Source organism: Polypterus senegalus, chromosome 5 (assembly GCF_016835505.1).
Source record: "Polypterus senegalus isolate Bchr_013 chromosome 5, ASM1683550v1, whole genome shotgun sequence".
NCBI classification, from domain to species: Eukaryota; Metazoa; Chordata; class Cladistia; order Polypteriformes; family Polypteridae; genus Polypterus; species Polypterus senegalus.
In genome coordinates this window covers 32,636,102-32,660,248 of record NC_053158.1, presented here as the reverse complement: position 1 = coordinate 32,660,248, position 24,147 = coordinate 32,636,102, and the positions used below count along the sequence as shown (strand labels likewise).

Below are 24,147 nucleotides of genomic sequence, written 5' to 3'. Positions count from 1 at the left end.
GTTTTGCACTTGTAGAATACTTAACTAATTATTAATTATGGAACTTGCAAAATGGAAGCATTACTTGATTGTCTAACTTGCAATTCCAAAAAACAGCTATTATGATTTTTATTTTCTGGGATCAATGAAAAAAATTCTGTTCATTATTCTTCATTTATGACTAAATTGATAGCAAAGCCAGAGGTTCATGCGACATTCGTGTAATTAAAAAGAAGCATTTACTTCTGCACTGATAACCCGCTTTAAAGGAGTGGCTCATCTGAAAATGCTGCACTGTACAGTATAACAAAAATCAGTTCAATTGCAAAAATATACTAAATTCTTCATGTATTCTTTTGTTTAAATTAAGACAGCTCTGACACATCACATGTGTGAGAGAAAGCTTGGTAAAAAATAGAAAATCAAGAGTTAATAAACAATGCACAGTTAGCCAAGAATAAAATAAGGGTATTGATTATAAACCTGAAGCTACTGCCAAAGACAAATTCACTGCGCCATTTCAGGATGGGAAGAATACCTTCATTGACACAAAGGGGGTTCACTGTAGTACCAGGGAGGAGATGACTGAGATACAGCTGTTGATTCCAATTTTTAAAGACACAGTTAGTAACAGGAGTAGCTCACATTCTTTCAAATTACTGATAAATGAAGAACGTCTGCTACTCTGGCTTACACTGGCTCTTATCTATATTTAGTCATGTACATGGAGTAGCACTGCAGCATAGTGGGACAGGGTCACAGATTAAATGGCTTTAATTAAAGTGCTTTGTAAGAGTGCTAATGGAAAACGCTAACAGTAAAAAAGATATGATAATCAATATAGTAATCAAATATTACAAATAATATTGTGACGATAAAAATGATCTCTGACACCATAATGTTTTACATTTGTGTATATACATGTTACCATGTTGTGGGAACTTATAATGCTTGTTTTGCTTTAAAAGTGTAGTTAGAAGCAACAATTTATTCAAGGTAAAATGTATTCTGTGATGGCGGGAAGGCATTTAAATTGATATGCTTGATTTTCGAAGGCAAACTAAATGAAGAAAACACACTAAAGCCCAATTTAAGATATGTAGCCAGTTCTTGCACTGGCTTGATGTGCAAAATGTGACCCCCTTTGTTACTTCACAGGCTGTCAGATGAACACAAAGGGTACTCAAGAATCAATAACTTGTAAAAAATGTATAGCCTTTCTTAAAGCATAGCCCAAAAACAGACAAGCAAGCTTGTGAAACTGCACAGTATGCCTTGTGATGTGCTTGGTGTGTCCTCCATGACGACTTGGAAGGAAGGAGTGGTAGGATTTAAATTACAGTGTAAGCAGAATGTATAAAATGGAGCAACCTCCTCACAAATGGATGTCATGCTGTGGGAGAAATTGAAGCCACACTGCTTGAAGTCATGCTGATAATCATTTGGGGAATGGGTGATTATTGAAGGCTATCTAAATTTGAGTTCATTGGGGAAGCTGCATTATTTGTCAAAACAGAAAGCTGACACTGACCATATATACTGAATAATAAACCAAATATATGCACTACATATTCTAAACTTTTTCTCTCTGGGCAGCAACATCAGTCTTATGATTAAAATGACTTGTTCATTGTGGTGTTTTGCTATAAAGACTGAATGAGATACATTCACCTCTAACATAAACTGAATGGTGAAGTTAAGTACTTTGAAGATGGAAATGAACAGAGTGCCAAATTAAATTTGTTATAGAGCATTTTATTGTGTTATTCTATATAACAAATACAATGCACAATATATTGAAGTACCCTAAAGTAATAAGTCCATAGTGACTGCAAATAAGCGTCTTTTCTGTAGAATGTTATACTGTACTATTTAACATATAGTGTAATAACAAAGCACAGACAGTGACAGGTTTTTTTGCACCCGTAGGCAAACCCCATATAATCGAAGTCTAAAAGATGAGAAATTAGACACCAGTTCAGATGGGACTCAAAATGCTCCAAAGATGGCGGTTCTTCCTGTTAAGACCATTTCCATCAGAAGGTGGTGGGTCCAGGTGGGCGAACACAGGAATTGACATCATAGGGTAAAATAGCTGTCAATCTTCCAGTCTGCAGTGGGAAAGAATCGGGAAGGTAGCACAGATCGGGCAACGAAGGTGCTATAATAGAGTGGCAACCCATAGTGTGGCGGAGAATTACCATCAGCAGAGTCCTTAAACTGTGTGCACGGGTATGAGAAGAAAATGAGAAAAAGAATATTAATAAACAAGAATATTTTTGTTATACTGCATAATTGAATTTGTATGAACTTTCAACAAGACAAAATTACTTTTACATAAAAAATAACCAGCTAAAGCAGCAATATGTGGCACCTTAGGGTCTAGATGGGTGGTGGATGTCAGCAAGCATATGAATAAGATCCTGCTTGAATGTAACCATATCAGTAATGATAAAGTCTTTTAGCTAACTTGCAAAAAACGTTTGGTAAACGAGATGCACCAATCTGTTCAACAACATTCAGACGTGGATAATTTTTGTTTGTTAGTTTTAACTGTCTAAAATGTTAAAACAACTTAATAAATTGCTAACATTATAGCATCCCATGAAAGAAACAAAAAATATTGATTTTTAAACTGAAGAACAATGTGATTACCTCTATCCATCCTGTTGCCTTCTGCTAGAGGTCACAAGGTACAACTTTAAAATAAAAAGAAAAGTTTATTTTATTTTGTTTTTTAACTGGAGCCTATCACCCTCATTTCTTTTCTCAGCTGCTCTGACTCTTGCTTTTTCTTGCCTTTTCTGTCCCTCTCTTTCTCCCCTGTGTTAATGCCACCTGCCTCTTGTCTAGAATGTGCAGTTTAAGTGATGGAGTCAACTACGAGGAAACATCAGTGACACTACAAACAAGAAACTTGAATTAGTTATGTTCAGCATTATTTATTTTATATAGCGCCTTTACTTTTACGAAAAAGAAAATGGAGTTATTCATGTTAAACCTAATTTATTTTTTATAGTCTCTTTAATGAATTCCATCTCACATATGTATGTACTTTTTTCGTGTTTTGACCTGTTTTTGCTTTCTGCTCTTTGCTGTGTTTGTGTTTAAGTGAGTTCAGCCTTTGGAATCCATTATCAGCTCGCAAACTTGTCGTTCTTCATATGTGTGATGTCATGGATTGGATACCAAGGTTGCATATACAATTGAGACAATCTGGACACATTTTGTTAGTACTTTTTTTAAAAAGGTCTGAGCAAGTGTGGCTCTTTAAAAAATCTAACAGAAAGAAAGAAAGAAATTTTGTTTTTCACTCCAAATTGGCATAAACTTTTCAACAAAGAAATTAATTAAGTCTGAACCTGAACTTGAACTGTAGGTGCTTTATCTCCATCAACTCAACAGTTTGTAAACATTTATCTGTCACTATTTTACGGAGTGTAGGATTTGATTTAAATCAGTTCTATTTATTTCTTCGTATCATCCCAGTGTACTATACACATATTTTGAAATGTATGCCTGCCCAACTCAAAACCCAATAAGAACAGTGTGCTCTTGACTCTTCATCACTCTGTCCTCTTTAATCTTCACATAGTTCAGTATAACACTTCTAGTCCCTGTAGTTACTCACTGGTGGAAATATCAGAAAAATAAGAATGAGGCGTCTTTGTTATTTCCTTTTCTGTGTATGTTACTTATTCTCTTAGAATGAATCAGATTAGATTAGATAAACTTTATTAATCCCACGGGGAAATTAAGATGCATACAGCAGCAGAAAAATAAAAAAAAACAAGCATACAGACTCACGAGACAGATAATACAGTCAATCAATCAATCAATCAATCAAACAATAAATAAATAAACTTAATGAATTAGTGAATTGCCTGATAGCAGTGTTTTTTTTAGCTCACTGTGGTGGAATGAGGCTGTGGCTTGAAGGGCTCCAAAAGAGTGACTCCTAGAAGGGATGAAGGGGATTTTTGATGATGTTGTCCAGTTTTTCCATTGTTTTTGTTATTATTATTTATTGTTAACAATAATATTAATATTATTTTTGATGTTGAAAAGGTGTTTTGTTTAAAACCAAATGGCAAAATATGCACATATGACTAACAATATAATCTCTTTATTGTATTGTATCTTATAAAGACAATGCAGGAGTGGGCAACAGTAGGTTTACAGTTGCTCATGTGGAAAAAGACAAGCATTAGAACATTAGAAAAATCTAGACGAGAACAGGACTTTCAGCCCAACAAAGCTGGCCAGTCCTATCCACTGAATTCTTCTAAAAAAACATTGTCTAATTTTGAAAGTCCCTAAAGTCCGACTGTCTACCATGCTACTTGGTAGCTTATTCCAAGTATTTATAGTTTTCTGTGTAAAGAAAAAAAAGTTTGTGCGAAATTTACCCGTAACAAGTTTCCAACTGTGTCCCCATGTTCTTGATGAACTCATTTTAAAATAACAGTCTCGATCCACTGTACTAATACCCTTCATAATTTTAAACACTTCTACTCAAGTTTCCTCTAAATCTCCTTTTGCTTAAACCGTAAAGGCTCAGCTCTTTTAATCTTTCCTCATAATAATAGCCCTGGAATCAGCCTAGTCGCTCTTCTCTGGACCTTTTCTTGTGCTGCTATGTCCTTTTTGTAGCCTGGACACCAAAACTGAACACCATATTCCAGATGAGGCCTCACCAGTGTGTTATAAAGCTTCAGCATAATCTCCTTGGTCTTGTACTTCACACATCATGGTGCTATATAACCTAACATTATATTTGCCTTATTAATGGCCTCTGAACACTGTTGGGAAGTTGACAGCGTAGAATCCACTACGACTCCTAAGGTTACAACTCCTAGGTTATAATTTTACAATAATTTTATTAACCGTAAACCTACTTTTTTGCTCACCAGTGTATATTTAGTTGAACATTGCAAATAAATTCAATTATGTCTAAGTAATATATGCATTTAATTGCATGTGTTTAAATTTTAGATAATGCATCTACAATCTAAAACCCAAAATCAAGAAAAACAAAATAAACAGCTGACAGATGAAAACACAAGACTTCAAGATGAGCTGCAAAACATTGTAAGTTGACTTTGTTGATCTGATAAACTGCTTTTCAATATGAAGAGATTATTGTTTAGCTTAGTGTAATGATTTTGAAATCATTAAATGTTGTTTTCAATAGATATCATCTGGTGAAAGAGAAGTTGCAGATTTAGAAAAAATCTATGAAGTCAAACGATGGGAGTTAATCAATCTACAAGAAAAAAACAGAGAAATTAAACTGGAAATTGAGGATTTTGCCTTTAAAATTCAAGAAAGGTACTTTTTTTTATAAGTAATTCATTTTGTTAAGGAATTATTTGTAGTGAAATGTCACCTGAAGAAAGTGTATTTTTCAAGTGGCTTGTAAAGATACATTCAATATAATGATTCCTTATTAGTATATACTTTCTAAGACCTATTTTAATATGAATAATAACAGTTCTACAATATATATAACACATGTGCTTTTGGAGACTGCATGTTCTCCTTGTGTGCACATGGGTGCTTATAGGTGTGTCTGTGAATGGTCCCTGCTATGGACTGGTGTTCTGTTAATGGCTTCTCAGTCTTTATTCTCCAGCCTCGCTGTACCTCTGAACTGGATTAAGCTGTTTGAAAGTGTTATAACACAACATTTAACGTTTTCATACTTCCTTAGTCCTTAGCCTATCCTAGCAGCCTTAAGCACAAGGCAGGAACCAGCCTTCAGGTATCAGTCATTATTTTTGCTCACACACACCAACACTCACACTCAGTCAAACTGGAGTCAGCAATTCATCTGATTTGCACATCTTTGGGGGTGTGGGAGGAAAATCAGAGTAAACAGGAGACATCCCTTGCAGCCATGGGAATAACAGACAACAACGGGGTGCCAGATTCAAACTAAGCAAGCACTACACGCTGTGTCACCCTGTTGGCCATTATTATTTTGCACATATATTTCATGCAACATATAATTAGAAGTCAAGCAAAATCGACAACTTTTACTGGTTAACTAAAAAGATTACAATATGCAAGCTTTCAAGGCAATTCAGGCCTGGAAGTCACAGAAATAATGAGGAGGGGTCTCCCCTATCTACAGTATATATACAGTTTAGGGGGTACACCCATTTCCCCCTCTTGGGTGTTGCAATAGGACATGAAATATACCTAACTTTTGTAAGTAGACTGCAAGGAATGAGCACACGAAATTTCAGCTTCCCACGTATATGGAAAGTGGGAGAATTAGTGATGAGTCAGTTCTTTCATATGTATGTATATATATATATATATATATATAGAGTCAGGGGCGACTGGGTGCCATACCCAACCAGGATGCCTATACAGCACCTCTGCTAGGAGAGGACTGCTGCCCTGGTTGCTATGGGGGTCACGGGAACCAAGCTGAAACCCGTGGCAACTGCCAGGGGGCGGGTTCTGGTTCCTGAATCCCTGGAAGCTGAGTATTATGGAGTGGAGGGTGCTTTGTGCACTTGATTATTATAATAAAGTCAAGAATTTGACTTTTATCTGGTGTCTGGCGTCTGGTCCGAGGGTTCAAGCACACCAAATCTGTCACAATATATATATATATATATATATATATATATATATATATATATATATATATATATATATATATATATACTGCTCAAAAGAATTAAAGGAACACTTTTAATCAGAGTATAGCATAAAGTCAATGAAACTTATGGGATATTAATCTGGTCAGTTAAGTAGCAGAGGGGTTGTTAATCAGTTTCAGCTGCTGTGGTGTTAATGAAATTAACAACAGATGCACTAGAGGGGCAACAATGAGATGACCCCAAAACAGGAATGGTTTAACAGGTGGAGGCCACTGACATTTTTCCCTCCTCATCTTTTCTGACTGTTTCTTCACTAGTTTTGCATTTGGCTACAGTCAGTGTCACTACTGGTAGCACGAGGTGATACCTGGACCCTACAGAGGTTGCACAGGTAGTCCAACTTCTCCAGGATGGCACATCAATACGTGTCATTGCCAGAAGGTTTGCTGTGTCTCCCTGCACAGTCTCAAGGGCATGGAGGAGATTCTAGGAGACAAGCAGTTACTCTAGGAGAGCTGGAGAGGGCCATAGAAGGTCCATAACCCATCAGCAGGACCAGTATCTGCTCCTTTGGGCAGGAGGAACAGGATGAGCACTGCCAGAGCCCTACAAAATGACCTCCAGCAGGCCACTGGTGTGAATGTCTCTGACCAAACAATCAGAAACAGACTTCATGAGGGTTGCCTGAGGGCCCAAATGTCTACTGCCCTGTGCTCACTGCACAGCACCGGGAGCTCAATTGGCATTTGCCATAGAATACCAGAATTGGCAGGTCCACCACTGGCGTCCTGTGCTTTTCACAGATGAGAGCAGGTTCACCCTGAGTATATGTGAAAGACGTGAAAGGGTCAGGAGAAGCCGTGGAGAATATTATGCTGCCTGTAACATCGTTTAGCATGACTGGTTTGGTGGTGGGTCAGTGATGATCTTGGAGGCATATCCATGGAGCGACTCACAGACCTCTACAGGCTAGACAACGGCATCTTGACTGCCATTAGGTATCAGGATGAAATCCTTGGACCCATTGTCAGACCCTACGCTGGTGCAGTAGGTCCTGGTTTCCTCTAATGCACGACAATGCCCGGCCTCATGTGGCAAGAGTATGCAGGCAGTACCTGGAGGATGAAGGAATTGAAACAATTGAATGGCCTTCACGATCCCCTGACTTAAACCCAATAGAACATCTGTGGGACATTATGTTTGGTCCATTAGGCGCCGCCAGGTTGCTCCTCAGACTGTACAACAGCTCAGGGATGCCCTCATACAGATCTGGGAGGAAATGCCACAAGACACCATCCGTCATCTCATTAGGAGCATGCCCGACGTTGTCAAGCATGCATACAAGCTCGTGGGGCCACACAAGATACTGAAAAGCATTTTGAGTAGCAGAAATTAAGTTTTTGAAAAATGGACTAGCCTGCCACATCTTCATTTCACTCTGATTTTAGGGTGTCTACACAATTGAGCCCTCTGTAGGCAGAAAACTTTTATTTCCATTAAAAGACTTGGCATCCTTTTGTTCCTAAGACATTGCCCTGTCGTTATTTGTATAGATATCCAACTTCATATTGAGATCTGATGTATCTAATGTGTTTCTTTAAAGTGTTCCTTTAATTTTTGTGAGCAGTATATATATATATATATATATATATATATATATATATATACAGTATATATATATATATATATATATATATATATAATCTTTGTAATATTCTAATTTACTTAATGGATTTTCATTTTTAACATTTATGAAGAACATTACAACCCTAAAAATATCTAAAATGCTATACTGTATGTTCTTTTGTGTTTCTGTCTTAATAATTGTGTCCTATTAAAAAAGTCCTCCTTAAGTTTTTCTATTAATACTTTTTTTCTTACTTGAAAAATAAATTACCAACTGGATGTCATATTGTTTGTTATTCTTTTGCACAATGTGTTGACAAATATGTTCTTCTCTGTTAAAACAGTGAGCAAAGATCTGAGCTTCTGGAAAAAGAAACCAGGCGAATGAAGAAATCAATCATTCAGAATCAAGATCAAGAAAACAGGGTGAAGGAAGAGCTCGACCAAGTGGCCATGTTTCACAGTGCATCCAAAGCAAAACTTGAAGACCTGAGGAAACAGATTGCAAACGAAGAAACTGCAATGAGGGTTAATGATTTCAACCAATTGTTACCTATCGTTTTTAATCACCATCCTGAACTGTTAAGTAAATGGTCCTGCATCTTCCTCTTTTTTGCAGAGACAAGAGGAAAATACAACCAGACAGATATTGCACGAGATAAAAACATCTGCATCATTTAAAGTAAGTAGAGTATCACTAACTTTAAGATTGTACATAATCATTCCAAAAATAAAAAATATATGAATATTTGAAATACTTTATTAGGTGCGATAACCCTGATATGAAGCAATTAAGCATATTTAGACATTTCTGACGTTCTCGTTAACTGTTGGCTCTACAACAATATGTTTATCTGGAATTAATTGTCATCACCATAGTTTTTCATAGTTTTTCTTTTAACCCCTAACTTATACAAAGGTTATTTTAAGTTTACAGGGAAAACTCAGTGGCACTGCAGCTACTGTAAAAAACCTCACACTGTTCCACTGTGGTGCTGAGGGGTCACCCTCAAATAACAGGACCAAACATAACTGCAAAGGTAAAGCAACCCCATTCAGGCCTTTTCAAAACATCCTAGTCTGAGCCAAAGGTAGATACTGTAGATTAAGCAAGCTAGAGAAGAAAGAACTTCAGTCACAGTGCACCACGAGGATAGGAAAGAGCAGATCTGAAGGAGATCCGCATCATGGGTCAGCAATAAACCAAGACTTGAACAACTGAGCTAATGTTTTAAACTTGTCACTTGATTTGCTGGATACCCCATTAATCTGAGACATAGGCAATTCAAGGAGAATTATATTGTAGAAAGTAAAACACCAGCTTGGGGGCTCCCCAGTGAGAAGCAAGAAGAAGTTTGGCTGCCAGAGTACCAAGACAGAATAATTTATTTTGGTGAGATTTCAGAGATATTACAGAGATGTTAGAGAGAAGAATGGTTTTAAGTAATAGTGAAACATTATAAGTAAAGAAGAGATGCTTAAGTGTGGCATACTGGAGACCAAAACAGAAGGACAGTGCCAGAACAGGTGAAGAAAACTGTTGGAATGCCGAAGGAAAATAACGTAAATGGCAGAGTGGGCTGGGATGAAGCGCATCAGATGGTGCCTTTGGAGTAGTGCAGAGTCTAAAAGGAATTCTGAGGTCGATTGTACTGGTAGTTGAGGCGCCATAAACGTAAAACTGGATCCATGTCTGTGAATGAAACAAAATCTAAACATCATCTACCATCATTGAAAAATGAACTGCATTGGACTGCTGACCTCTAGAGAAAGTATAGTTGAAGACAAATGCCTTAGAGATGTCATTTATATAATGAGTTCTCATAATTATTACACATTACCTTCACATGGGACAGTTGTGTCAAATATCAACAATTTATATGAAAACCACAACTCTACTCAGTTTGAGCAGCTAAGAAACTGTACTGCAGAGACATTTGCAGGCAACTACTTGTCATCACCGAGCAACCCAAATTTCTTCAGTTAAACATGAGATTAATCAAGACTAACCGAATGAAATTTAGTGATTGATCTTGATTAAGAAATGTAATTGTGTGACAGCCCTAGCTCTTAAATATTCATGATTTTAATTCAGATCTGTTTATTTCAGAAAATGATTACATTCTTTTTCTGGAGTACATCTTGGTCCACAAGCGCATCTCTCTCATGGGTGCTTAAGTTGAACAAGTCAGTATAGTCGTAGCATTGTCTGAGTTGTGGAGGGGGGATCTTATTGGTAAAGACTGTCTTAATCAAAATAAATCAAAATTAATCATCTACCAGAATACAGTATATCTGAAATATAAGAAGTTACTTTCATTGAAATGTAATTATGTTTACTGTGACATGCCAGAAATGCAAATAAACGGGGAAATATTAGTATAAGAGTGTGCACAATCAAATTTACAGACTTTAAGTTGCAAGTTTACAAAGTTACATTTTCATTTGAGTCTGAATTCTATGAATAAAATAATAAATAACACTTGTCAATAAAATATATTTAAGGTTAGTTAATGAATAACTATTTTTATTATTATTTATTTTATTATAAATGCAATTTATGTTTATGAAATCCACTAATATGATTTTCAGGCAGAGATACATTCATTAACAGAGAAACTGGAGATGGAAAAGAGAAACGTTAAAAAAGAGAGAGCAGAAATTGATAAAACCTCAAAAGAAGCGATGATGGAGGCAATCCAAATCAAGAAAATAGTGGAGGAATGTCAGAGGATTAATCGAGAAAGAGCCGAGGTAATACTGTACAAATCAGAGGTTATTAATGGTCCCTTAAGGAAATTAAATGACATTCTTTAAATTATTTCAATAATGTGACAACCCATTTTGTTAGTAATTTACTGCTACACACCGTAAGATAGCAAGCCAAATTACCATTTAGGGATATCTCAAAAGGAACTGCAGATTTATTAAAATGTAATTTATTTTTTAAGATATCTGAAACTCACTTTGAGATATCTTAAAATATGTTCCTTTAAATTTCAAAATATCACAAATGCATTTTTAGAGGTCTTAAATTGACCTTTCAGGCATTCAAGATATGTCAAAGTCACATCCTGTAAAATAACCTGTTCTTTCAATGGGACTTTCTGTTTAGTATTTTGAAATGTATTTCAGATATCTTGAAATGAGCAGGAAGTGACTGAGATATCTTGAAATGTCACTCCTGACACTCTTCTCCACCCACTCCACCCTGCCTGCACTCTCTTTTTCACCTCGCTTCCACAATCCCCATTACTCTGTACTGTTGATCCCAAGTATTTAAACTCATCCACCTTCACCAACCGTACTTATTTCATCCTCACCATTCCACTGACCTCCCTCTCATTTACACACATGTATTCTGTTTTGTTCCTACTGACCTTCATTCCTCTCTCTCTAGAGCATATCTCCACCTCTCCAGGGTCTCCTCAACCTGCTCCCTACTATCGCTATAGATCACAATGTCATCAGCAAACATCATAGTCCACAGGGATTCCTGTCTAATCTCGTCTGTCAACCTGTCCATCACCATTGCAAATAAGAAAGGGCTCAGAGCCGACCCCTGATGTAATCCCACCTCCACGTTGAATGCATCCGGCGCTTCTTCCGCAGACCTCACCACAGTCACACTTCCCTCGTACATATCCTGTATCACTCTCACATCTTTCTCTGCCACTCCCAACTTCTTCATACAATACCACAGCTCCTCTCAAGGCACCCTGTCATTTGCTTTCTCCATGTCCACAAAGACACAATGCAACTCCTTCTGGCCTTCTCTATACTTCTCCATCAATACCCTCAGAGCAAACATTGCATCTGTGGTGCTCTTTCTTGGCATATATATATACACTCACCTAAAGAATTATTAGGAACACCTGTTCAATTTCTCGTTAATGCAATTATCTAATCAACCGATCACATGGCAGTTGCTTCAATGCATTTAGGGGTGTGGTCCTGGTCAAGACAATCTCCTGAACTCCAAACTGAATGTCAGAATGGGAAAGAAAGGTGAGTTAAGCAATTTTGAGCGTGGCATGGTTGTTGGTGCCAGATGGGCCGGTCTGAGTATTTCACAATCTGCTCAGTTACTGGGATTTTCATGCACAACCATTTCTAGGGTTTACAAAGAATGGTGTGAAAAGGGAAAAACATCCAGTATGCGGCAGTCCTGTGGGCAAAAATGCCTTGTTGATGTTAGAGGTCAGAGGAGAATGGGCCGACTGATTCAAGCGGATAGAAGAGCAACTTTGACTGAAATAACCACTTGTTACAACCGAGGTATGCAGCAAAGCATTTGTGAAGCCACAACACACACAACCTTGAGGCGGATGGGCTACAACAGCAGAAGACCCACGGTACCACTCATCTCCACTACAAATAGGAAAAAGAGGCTACAATTTGCACAAGCTCACCAAGATTGGACAGTTGAAGACTGGAAAAATGTTGCCTGGTCTGATGAGTCTCGATTTCTGTTGAGACATTCAAATGGTAGAGTCAGAATTTGGAGTAAACAGAATGAGAACATGGATCCATCATGCCTTGTTACCACTGTGCAGGCTGGTGGTGGTGGTGTAGTGGTGTGGGGGATGTTTTCTTGGCACACTTTAGGCCCCTTAGTGCCAATTGGTTATCGTTTAAATGCCACGGGCTACCTGAGCATTGTTTCTGACCATGTTCATCCCTTCATGACCACCATGTACTCATCCTCTGATGGCTACTTCCAGCAGGATAATGCACCATGTCACAAAGCTCAAATCATTTCAAATTGGTTTCTTGAACATGACAATGAGTTCACTGTACTAAAATGCCCCCCACAGTAACCAGATCTCAACCCAGTAGAGCATCTTTGGGATGTGGTGGAACTTGTGCCCTGGATGTGCATCCCACAAATCTCCATCAACTGCAAGATGCTATCCTATCAATATGGGCCAACATTTCTAAAGAATGCTTTCAGCACCTTGTTGAATCAATGCCACGTAGAATTAAGGCAGTTCTGAAGGCGAAAGGGGTCAAACACCGTATTAGTATGGTGGTCCTAATAATCCTTTAGGTGAGTGTATATATATATATATATATATATATATATATATATATAATTGATCAATGTACTTGCAATAAAAAGAATTGGATTTATAGCTAGAAAATATGAAAAGTGAAAGATGTTTTCTAGTCCACCGTCCATTAATAGGTGGTTATAAAGTTTTTTTTTTTTTATTTCTGATGCTTTTATGATTTCAGTAGTTGAGTTTCTGGTTTTGTATGCGTACGACAGTAGTGCACACTGTCATTTTAAAACTTGAGGGTTAACTTTCATTTCATTCATATTTTATGCAATTACAATTTTAGTTTTAGAATTTCACTAAAATGCAATTTATACAAATGTGCTTATTGCAGTCAGTTTTGTGCTAATATGTAACTAGATTTAGTGTCATAGTGGAGCCTTACAGCCCACTCACTGAGTTTGCATATTGTTTTCTTGTTTGCTTTGAGTTTTCTGCTATTACTCCAATTTCTGTCAGTGCTCCAAAGTTTAAGTGTCCTCTCTAATCTGATCTGTTATGACTGAGTGTAGGAGAAGTCTTGAATGCATGTTGTGATGAACCGGCGATGTGTTCATGAATGCTATATACCTGAGACAAATAGATTCTGAGATATGCTGTAGCAGTGAGTTTCAGTTCAGGGTTGTTCTTATCTGTACCACTGATTTAAATTAGCCATCTGTCTATCAACAAACCAGAGATTCCAATTCAGGGTCACATGGAGAGAATTTCTCAGCAATTCAGGAGCAAGAGGCAATCCTGCAAACTCCACACAGACAGTGACTGGGTAAAGCTTGAACCCAGGATTGGGGGCTGTGCAGAAGCAGGACTGACTACTTGTGTAGTTTGCATGGGTGACTTTCTTCATCTACCACATCTGAATGATGGCTTAGGTTGATAGGTAGGACAAAACTGTCCTTAGCAGTAAAGAAGTCCAAGTGTGAATTCAGAAAACAAATCTTTAGCAACCTTTTTATGCGTAATGGCTTTGCATGAGTGAGCCATGTTATTAACTAGCGGGATGTAGTTTGGTGCTCTGAAGCTACCAAGAAAATTCTTAACAACATTCTTGAATGCCTTCTATGCGATTTCCTCTGGCCGCACTAACATGTCCTTGAACTGCTTGTCATTGATGACATGTGTGATATGAGGACCAATAAAGATGATTCGTTAATCTTGGCCTCAGTTTTTTTATGAAAACATCTGTCTGAAATATCGAAATCCTTTACCTTCCCTGTTCATTGCTTTCACAAAATTTTTCAACAGTACAAGTTTTAGATGAAGAGGAGACAAAAATATCTTTGTTGGGTCAACAATTGTTTTATGTGCTACTCTTTTCAGCTTTGGAATCAAATGCTTACTGAGCCACCAGTTCTTTTTAATATAATGCGACTCATTATGGCCGTCTTATTCACAAATCTAACAATAGGACTTGGTGCGTTCGTAATAGCAGTGCCACTACTTTTAGACCACCACAGATGTTCCATTTGTAGTTGAATACGTATATGTATAATATGAGAGGAAATCACAAAAATAGGTGATTGCAATGAAATATTACATGATAGAAAGTGTAAAGATGATTTTTGTGATTGGCTGGCCAAAATCTGTAAAACACAATAATGGTCTTCTCCCAAAGGTATTCAGGAAAGACAGATTTTCACTGTTCAGTGTAAATTATTTTCTGAATATAAACAAATAAATGCAACTTTTTTTTAGAGGAAAAGCAGGACAGTTAAATAATCTTTTATAATTAAAGAGCAATATTTGTCAGCATGCAAATCATGTCCTGTTACTAGGAATTGAGTCCACAGTGGGATACTGAAAATTAAAAGAAAATGAATCATTAGCAGTTGGTAATGATGATTACCAGAACTTTATTTAATAATAATAATAATAATAATAATAATATTAATTATTAATATTAAATTACTTTTTTATAGTGCTTTTCCGCTACTCAAAGCATTTACACAGAGAGGAACCACTTAACTGAAACCAATGTGTAGAACCCACCTAGAAGATGCGACAGCAGCCATTATTACACCAGTGAGCTCACCATACATTAGCTGTTAGGTTGTGAAGAAGTGAGAGAGAGAGCCAATGAGAGACTGGATAAGAGGGGAAGAATGGCCAATTTAGCCAGGACATCAAGATAAACCCTACTCTTTACGAAGGATGCCCAAGGATATTTAATGACCACAGAGATACAGGACCTCAGTTTGACATCTGATCTGAAGGGTAGCCCCATATTTACAGCATTGTACCCCATCACTGCACTGGGACATTGGGATCCACACAGAGACCGCAGGGTAATCTCCCCCTGCTAGCCTCACCAACACCTCATCCAGCAGCAAACCCAAGCTTCCATTCTATTTCTGCAGCACATACAGTTTAGACCTCAGCTCCAATAACAATGTCCAATACTAAAGAAGTAAGTCTTCCTTGATTTAAAAGTTGTGTCCAATGGGGTATCACTTCCACAATTGGGAAGACCATTACAAGTTTTGGGATTCATGCAGTTAAAGGCTCATCCTATTACATTGTTTTGTTTTTTTTTATTTGCAGTCATATGAAAAAGTTTGGGAACCCCTCTCAGCCTGCATAATAATTTACTCTACTTTCAACAAAAAAGATAACCGTGGTATGTCTTTCATTTCCTGGAAACATTTGAGTACTGGGGTGTTTTCCGAACAAAGATTTTTAGTGAAGCAATATTTAGTTGTATGAAATTAAATCAAATGTGAAAAATTGGCTGTGCATAAATTTGGGTCCCCTTGTAATTTTGCTGATTTGAATGCATGTCACTGCTCAATACTGATTACTTGCAACACCAAATTGGTTGGACTAGCTCATTAAGCTTGGAACTTCATAGACAGGTGTGTCCAATCATGAGAAAAGGTATTTAAGGTGGTCAATTGCAAGTTATGCTTCCCTTTGACTCTCCTCTGAAGAGTGACAGCATGGGATCCTCAAAGCAACTCTCAAAAGATCTGAAAACAAAGATTGTTCAGCATCATTGTTTAGGGGAAGGCTACAAAAAGCTATCTCAGAGGTTTAAATTGTCAGTTACAACTGTAAGGAATGTAATCAAGAAATGGAAGGCCACAGGCACAGTTGCTATTAAACCCAGGTCTGGCAGGCCAAGAAAAATACGGGAGCGGCATATGCGCAGGGTTGTGAGAATGGTTGCACACAAGCCACAGATCACCTCCAAAGACCTTCAAGAACATCTTGCTGCAGATGGTGTCTCTGTACGTTGTTCTGCAATTCAGTGCAATTTGCACAAAGAACATCTGTATGGCAGGGTAATGAGAAAGAAGCTCTTTCTGCACTCACGCCACAAACAGAGTTGCTTGTTGTATGCAAATGCTCATTTAGACAAGTCAGATTCATTCTGGATCAAAATGCTTTGGACTGATGAGACAAAAACTGAGTTATTTGGTCATAATAAAATGCACTTTGCATGGCAGAAGAAGAACACCGCATTCCAAGAAAAACACCTGCTACCTACTGTCAAATTTGGTGGAGGTTCCATCATGCTGTGGGGCTGTGTGGCTAGTTCAGGGACTGGGGCCCTTGTTAAAGTTGACGGTCGGATGAATTCAACCCAATATCAACAAATTTGTCAGGATAATGTTCAAGCATCTGTCACAAAGGTGACGTTTCGCAGGGGTTGGATATTCCAACAAGACAATGACCTAAAACACAGTTCAAAATCTACAAAGGCATTCATGCAGAGGGAGAAGTACAATGTTCTGGAATGGCCATCACAGTCCCCTGACTTGAATATCATCGAAAATCAATGGGATGATTTGAAGCAGGCTGTCCATGCTCAGTAGCCATCAAATTTAACTGAACTGGAGAGATTATGTATGGAAGAATGGTCACAAATACCTCCATCCAGAATCCAGACACTCATCAAAGGCTATAGGAGGCATCTAGATGCTGTTATATTTGCAAAAGAAGGCTCAACTAAGTATTGATGTAATATCTCTGTTGGGTTGCTCAAATTTATGTACCTGTCTAATTTTGTTATGATGCATATTGCATATTTTCTGTTAATCCAATAAACTTAATGTCACTGCTGAAGTACTACTGTTTCCATAAGGTATGTCAAATATTAAAAGGAAGTTGCTACTTTGAAAGCTCAGCCAATGATAAACAAAAATCCAAAGAATTAAGAGGGTTCCCAAACGTTTTCATGTGACTGTATTTATTTATTTATGTATTTATCATAAGAATAAACTTATCTTAAATGTTTATTGCAGTCAGGTATTTCCTGAAATGTGTGTATTAATGAGTTCTCTTATATTAAAGAGGTCATGGATACTTACAGCTTAAGCTATTAGAAAGTACATTTTGAAACTGGCCCTAAAAGTAACTGGAAGCCACTGTACAGAGATGAGAGTAGGAGGTTCATGGTCATATATCCTATTTGAAATTATGATCATTGTAGCTGCTTTTTAAATTAACTGGATTCTGGTTTTGCAATTATTTGAACTGAATGAAGCCTTGCAGGAATTGATTCTAGTTCAAATTGATACTCTAATTGTAAAAAAATTCCATAACAAGTTGTATTATTCTGTATCTGTATGTACTTGTAAAGCACAATGAGATAGTATTCACTATAAAAAATCTCAATTAAAGTTACAGTTGTAAAGTAATGTAAATGCACAAATTATATTATAATGAAACATATTAATTTGACAGAACTGCTTGATCAACTTGTAAATGCTGCCACCTTGGTGAGCGTTGCTGCCTCGTAGCTCCTGGGTACAAATTCTGGTCAGAATGCAGTGGACAATTTAATTGTTCTGGACAAATCTTTGTGTTGCTTGATGAGTTCTGTACCCCGACAGTTGATTATTTGAATGTGAATGTTTCAACAATCAAGAAATGAATGATCTACTTAATTCATTACCTTTTGAATTAAACACAATGTAAAAATAGGTACTTGAATAAAAGCAATGGGAATTTCTATTGACTACAGTCAATATAAGCCTGTTATCTTGTTCTCGAATGAGAAAAATAAATATTACAAAAACAGTTCCTAGGGTTCAACAGAAAATGTCCATTAGTGTATCCTTGTCTTATGCTCTACTTTGCTAGGATGGGCTCCAGATTTCTACAATGCTACAGTGGAGCAAGTGGATTCACAAAATGGCTGAGTAAAGTAGTAGTTTGCTACCAGTGTTAAAACCATATTATCCAAAGGAATTGAAAAGCAAAAAACAAAAAAAACAACATTGGATGAAACTTTGAAATCGGTAACATAACTCTGAGTCTTCATCAGCTTGAAGCAAAGATGCACTCCTGCTGACTGATAGCCCTTTGGCAGCACTGCCATACGTTCTTTGCAGTAACAGGCTTGCTAACTGAGCAACGATAAAACAGCACCTCTCTACCTTGAGAGCCTAACGAGACTGAAGACTTCACCTTGCCAATTTTATTGGAAACAACAAATTGCTAGCATCACAGTATTGGCAATCTCTGTAATGCTTTTCATTACCACTGAGATGATGCCCCACGGCATGCAATTAGCCTGCATGGGGTTCCAATTTATTCATTTTCCCATGAATGTCTGTGCTGCTTTCTTAATTCCTCCTGACTTAAAGGATGTGCTCCCCTTCCTCACTAGCAGGCCAATGCCACCCAAGCTTTTCACTGTTGCCTGCCAGCTACTGTAATACACCATAACATGTTTTTATAATGTATTTTTAAGGACACCCATTCATTTTGATTTTCATGTGCTCAGAGGTTTCATAGGGTTATGTAAGGTGCACAGGATACTAGACAGGAACAAACCTTAGACTGGATGACAGTTCATTGAGGTGTGCACACACTTTCATATTCACTCTTACCTGGCCATCTTCCATTTGCTAGCCAACCAAAGGTTAATGTCTCATATTGTGGCATGTGGGAAGAACTTGCAATACAGGATAAAAATTCAGGTGATTAGTGGAATAATGTGTAAACACCACACTACAATGAACCTACAGGAACTGAAATGAGGTCTTTGGAGCAATGACACAGCAATGGCAGTAACTGTACCATTATACTGTGACATTTCAAAAGACTCCTGTACAATAAATGAACCAAAACATGTTTTTGTTTGAATTTAATATCTGTTTTTTCCATGTTAAGTCTGCATGTTCTCCTTGTGTCTGCATGGATTTTACTTTTTGATACTTTTTCCTCCATGTTACCAAAGACACATTACAATAGGTTCATGGTCATTTCCTTATTAGTGTGTGCAGTACAGTTTGAATTGTTTCTTGAATTAGACCAAACACAGACCTTGCACAAAACTGCAACTCATTCACTGGATTCCCATCAGATATTGTAAAATACTACAAAAATTGAAAATAATTTGTAAATCCATCAACTCCAAATTTCTAGAATATTTCAGTTACAGTATGTGTACAAACCAGCAAGACAAATGCTTTTACCTGATATCTTCTTTTCCTGCATTACCTTCCAAAATTAACTCAGCTACTCTCAACTTGCATTACCACATTGACATTCCAAAGCGACTGGGCCTTGTGATTGATTAGATTCTTGTCCAGGATACTTCTTGTCTTGTCCCTAGCACTGCAGAGTTAATCTACCACACCCCAGATCCTGAACTGGATTACGTGAGTTTGAAATATTATTTTACACGAGTTACGGCGCACTGCACAGTAACATGCAATGAATACACTTGACTTGAGCATTCCTAGTTTTCATCCTTTTTCTCTGTACGTTTAGCATTCGTTTGCTCAGAGGTTAATGCACTTGCTGCTTCCTGAGCAGCTCTTCTTTTCACCACCCTAGCGGCCTGCTTCTTCTGTTCTTTCGTCTGCCTCCTTTTGTGTTAAAGAACGATTCATTCACTTTTTGTGTCCTTAATTTTTCACTTAAGCTGGCACTTAAGTCTTCAATCTGCCTGAAGAATGATTTAAGATATGAAGAGGTAGAGGAAGTAATGGCAAAGGTGGTGGGATGAGAACGATGCCCGTAAGCATGCGCCACATGGCTGTCCTGCTGGCCGCTGCTGAGAGTTGATTCTACAATGAAATAAAATAAAAATATAAAGAGGAATAACATTGCAGGTCAATCATCACCCCGAAAGCGGACAGTAGACGTCAGGTAGTATATGTTCCAAATTTCAGGTCAATTGGTCAAATGGTTTGCAAGCTACAGGTGATTTAAAATCCTGGACAGACAAACGAACAGCTACGGTAGTGTAGTATATATAACGATTTATAAATATGCACAGTATAGTGGACTTGTAAAAGGAGAAACAATATAAGAAATAAAATAATAAATCACATACTAGTCAAACACGTGGACCTACGGTCCTAAAATAAACTGCAAATAATAACTTGTTTAAAGATAAGGAACTACAGTATTGATAGTTATATTGTTTTCTGAATAGGCACCTCTTTCAGTTCCTCTAGAAATAATAATATACTTAATTATTTGTGGTTAAAAGTTTCTTTTATTTGTCAGCATGCACTTCTGGACCTCTTTTGTCAGCATGCACTTTTTGTTCTTACATTATGTATCCTGTATTTTTGTCTTGTATGCCTATGAGCCTTTGTGTTTTCCTGCTGGTCAACTGCTCTACACTCAGGATTACTTTTTGCTTGGCAGTGTGTTTCTGTATCTTGTCTTTTTATTTTTTCTCTATTAGCGTGTTTACATGTAAATTCAGAGAAACCTGATTTCTGAAATGCCATGTAAAACCCTATTCCAGTTCGAGAAATTGGGTCATTGGGCTCTGAGAAACCTGATTAACACAGGTAGATTTCCCATAAATAACCCGAATGTGTGGTCATGTAAACCCTTAACTGGGTTACTATTAAGGACTTTGTAGTCTGCGCATGTCCATTACACTCTGTCAGCCTGTACATGTATTTGCTTCGCATGCTCTTTCAGAAGCCAAAGGCTTTGCCTTTTATTAGTATAGATGATTAGTAAAGAAAAACAATGCATTGTAATACAAAGACTTTTTTTGTTTAAAGATTTGCAGTCCAAATTAGAATAACCCTGTTATTTGGTTCAGATATCTGCAATAGAATGAATATAGATGACAGCTATAGTTTCTCTGAACATTATGAACTTCTTTAAACTCCACAAAAGAGCTCTGAAGATATAGATCATCCTCCTTTAGAGCTGGTCCTTCAACGACAATGATTTTCGGTGGCGAGTTTGTTTGAGTAGTGGTAAAACCGGAAGATTCATGACTTCTGTGGTCTTGAGCAGAAGTGACATCAATGACTGTCGGCCGTGTCCCTCCACCATTCCAAGGGCAACAAGGGAAAATTAGTCAATGATTATGTCACTCCCTTTTCCTTTCCCCAGACAGATTAACTCCCAGATTACTACCTTATAAGAGTCCAAAATCACCCTCTATGCTTGAATGTCCGACAGTATAGAGATCAACTATTTTTAAGTTATAAAAAAATGTAAATAAGTCTTACTGAATTTTTGCGATTCTGTGCAATTAGATGTAGACCTTGCATTCTGGGTAAGAAAAAGATCACAAGTTGATGACAAATGAGAATGAAAATGTGCTTCCACAATGACTCTTGACGATTAGGGTCCTTTTTTTTGTCTGATCTCCATTCATGGTTGTAGGCAAAATTTTTAAAAATCTTATCAATCTATTTCTACCTTGGCAGGTACTGATGTAAATTGGGTTCCAAGAGAGTTATTGTGATGCCAGTATATCAGTATGAAATAAGCACGTTATCTAAAAGATACTAAATATTGTAAAATTCACAATTTACTTTTACACTGTTCATCTTGGATGTGATCTACATAATTAATGAAACCTAATTTACTTCCATTAATGTAACTTTTAAAATAAAAAATAGTCTAGAATTATGATTATACACTTTTGTGGAAGCCTAACAGGAGTAAATAAATGTAGCTGCTTATTATAAACATTAGTAACACAAGTGATGTACACTCTCCACCACACCTTCAAGCTCTTCAAAAAGACAAATGTTTTAATCCCAATATCATTTTGTACTTGAGATTTGAGCCCAATTTGCAGAGGGAATGGTTCACATAATTAATCTTTGTTTATAGGCAAATGCAGGAAAAGCATCAAGTGAATTGAATCTATGGTATGAGTTTATAGATCTGAAGAAGGTATCTGGTGGAGTACCAGGAGAGGTGGCGAGGTCCACATTAAAGATATGAGGTGTGGATGAACGGTTAGTTTCTGGGGCCAATTTGGTTTTGGCCATTCTGTGCACATCAATACACACAGACACGTAGAATATGATCCCCAGATACTGGATTTCCATGCAATAGCAGCAGTAACCACTGGGCCATCATTCTTCTCTTTGCAAAGAGGTTTAACATGTCAGGATTGCCATACGTACAGAGTACAGTAATATTTTTATTTGCATGTGGCTATCAACATGCAACACCAAACAAGGTGTTTAGACTGTCCAAAAAGATCAATTCTGATCTAATCAGACCACAGAACCTTCTTCCAGCCAATTTTAAGAATCTCCCATGTGCCTTTCTGCAAACCCAAGATGTTATGTACATTGTGTTTTTTCCCATGGTTTTTGTCTTTGCCACTCTCTCATAAAGTGGCAACTGGTAAAGCAAATCGGCAACAGTTCTTGTATGCGCAGTCTCTCCATTTTTGGCCACTCTGAAATTCATTTAGGGTTTTCATAGGCCACTTGATGACTTGCCTCACTAGTCTTCTTGCACAATCACCCAGTTTTACAGCTATGTCGTTCTCTTTCCATTTCTATTTCCACATACAGGATTATTTATACTACAATCATCTGAAATCCCAGACAGGTAATCTCCATTGAACTAATCATGTGACTTCTAAAACCACTTGGCTGCACCAGTGATGATTTAAATGGGTGAATACCCATGAGATCAATTATTCTGTTTTTAATATTCATTCATCCATTATCCCACCCGCTGACTCCTAATACAGAGTCACGGGGGTCTGCTGGAGCCAATCCCAGCCAACACAGGGCGCAAGGCAGGAACAAACCCCGGGCAAGGCACTCGCAGTGTGTTTAATATTTGTAACTAATGTAGACCACTTTGCAGAGATCTGTTTTCACTTTGACATTAAATAGTCTTTCTCTTTTGATCAACATGAGAATTAAATCCACTGTGACTCAATGTTGTATATAAGTAAAACATGACAACCTACAAGGGGTTAACTCTCTTTATAGACATGGTATCTTTTTACTGACTTCTGACACTGTTTTTGTTCTGTTGTTGGTTTTCACTGTATGGATGTGGCACTCTGTCTGAAGTCTAAAGGCGATTATAAATGAACAAAACACCACAGTACAGGATACAGAGTGTTAGCTAGCAAATAGTGATAAGCAAACCTTGTGGGGTTTGCTTCACTGTGAGTTTGGGAAAATCAAAGAAATGTTCGAGAACTTCACCAAACTCAGCAAAATGCATTGAAGTCAATGAGGACGGAGGAACTGAACTAGCTTTAAATGGATTATAATGGTGCAGTGGTCTTTTAAATGTCCCTTAGGGCTAGGGAAACACCTGCCAAATATGCTGGAGTGATTATTGTGGCCAAAAATATCATCTGCTAATTACTTTGCCACCTTGTCTCAAATAACAGAAGATGCAGACAGAAAGAATACCGCATACAAAAAAAATGGCCATAAACTAGCAATAAATAAAAAAATGCATCTACAGAGTCCCATTCTTGGGGCACACATTGGCAATGCCACAAAGCAGCAGCATGGGACCGGCTCATTCCTTTGTTTGAAGTCACGGACTAAGGTGCAGCTGGAATGACTTCTGTGTCTGATCTTTCTGTGCAGATGCTGACAACTTTTATTTCCATTAAGAAGAAAGAAATGCTTTCAAAACAGTAATAAGTCTTTCCT

The 24,147-nt window shown here is 37.4% G+C and overlaps 1 protein-coding gene across 1 annotated transcript in view; it reads left to right on the top strand.

The window, feature by feature from the left end:
* The window catches only part of LOC120530196 (coiled-coil domain-containing protein 178), a 472,799-nt gene that overhangs the window by 131,453 nt on the left and 317,199 nt on the right, over positions 1 to 24,147 (top strand). The window contains exons 10-14 of the mRNA XM_039754457.1: positions 4,975 to 5,070; positions 5,174 to 5,310; positions 8,567 to 8,750; positions 8,842 to 8,904; positions 10,815 to 10,976. Of these exons, the coding sequence (XP_039610391.1) occupies positions 4,975 to 5,070; positions 5,174 to 5,310; positions 8,567 to 8,750; positions 8,842 to 8,904; positions 10,815 to 10,976 (642 nt within the window). The remainder of the gene's footprint in view (positions 1 to 4,974; positions 5,071 to 5,173; positions 5,311 to 8,566; positions 8,751 to 8,841; positions 8,905 to 10,814; positions 10,977 to 24,147) is intronic.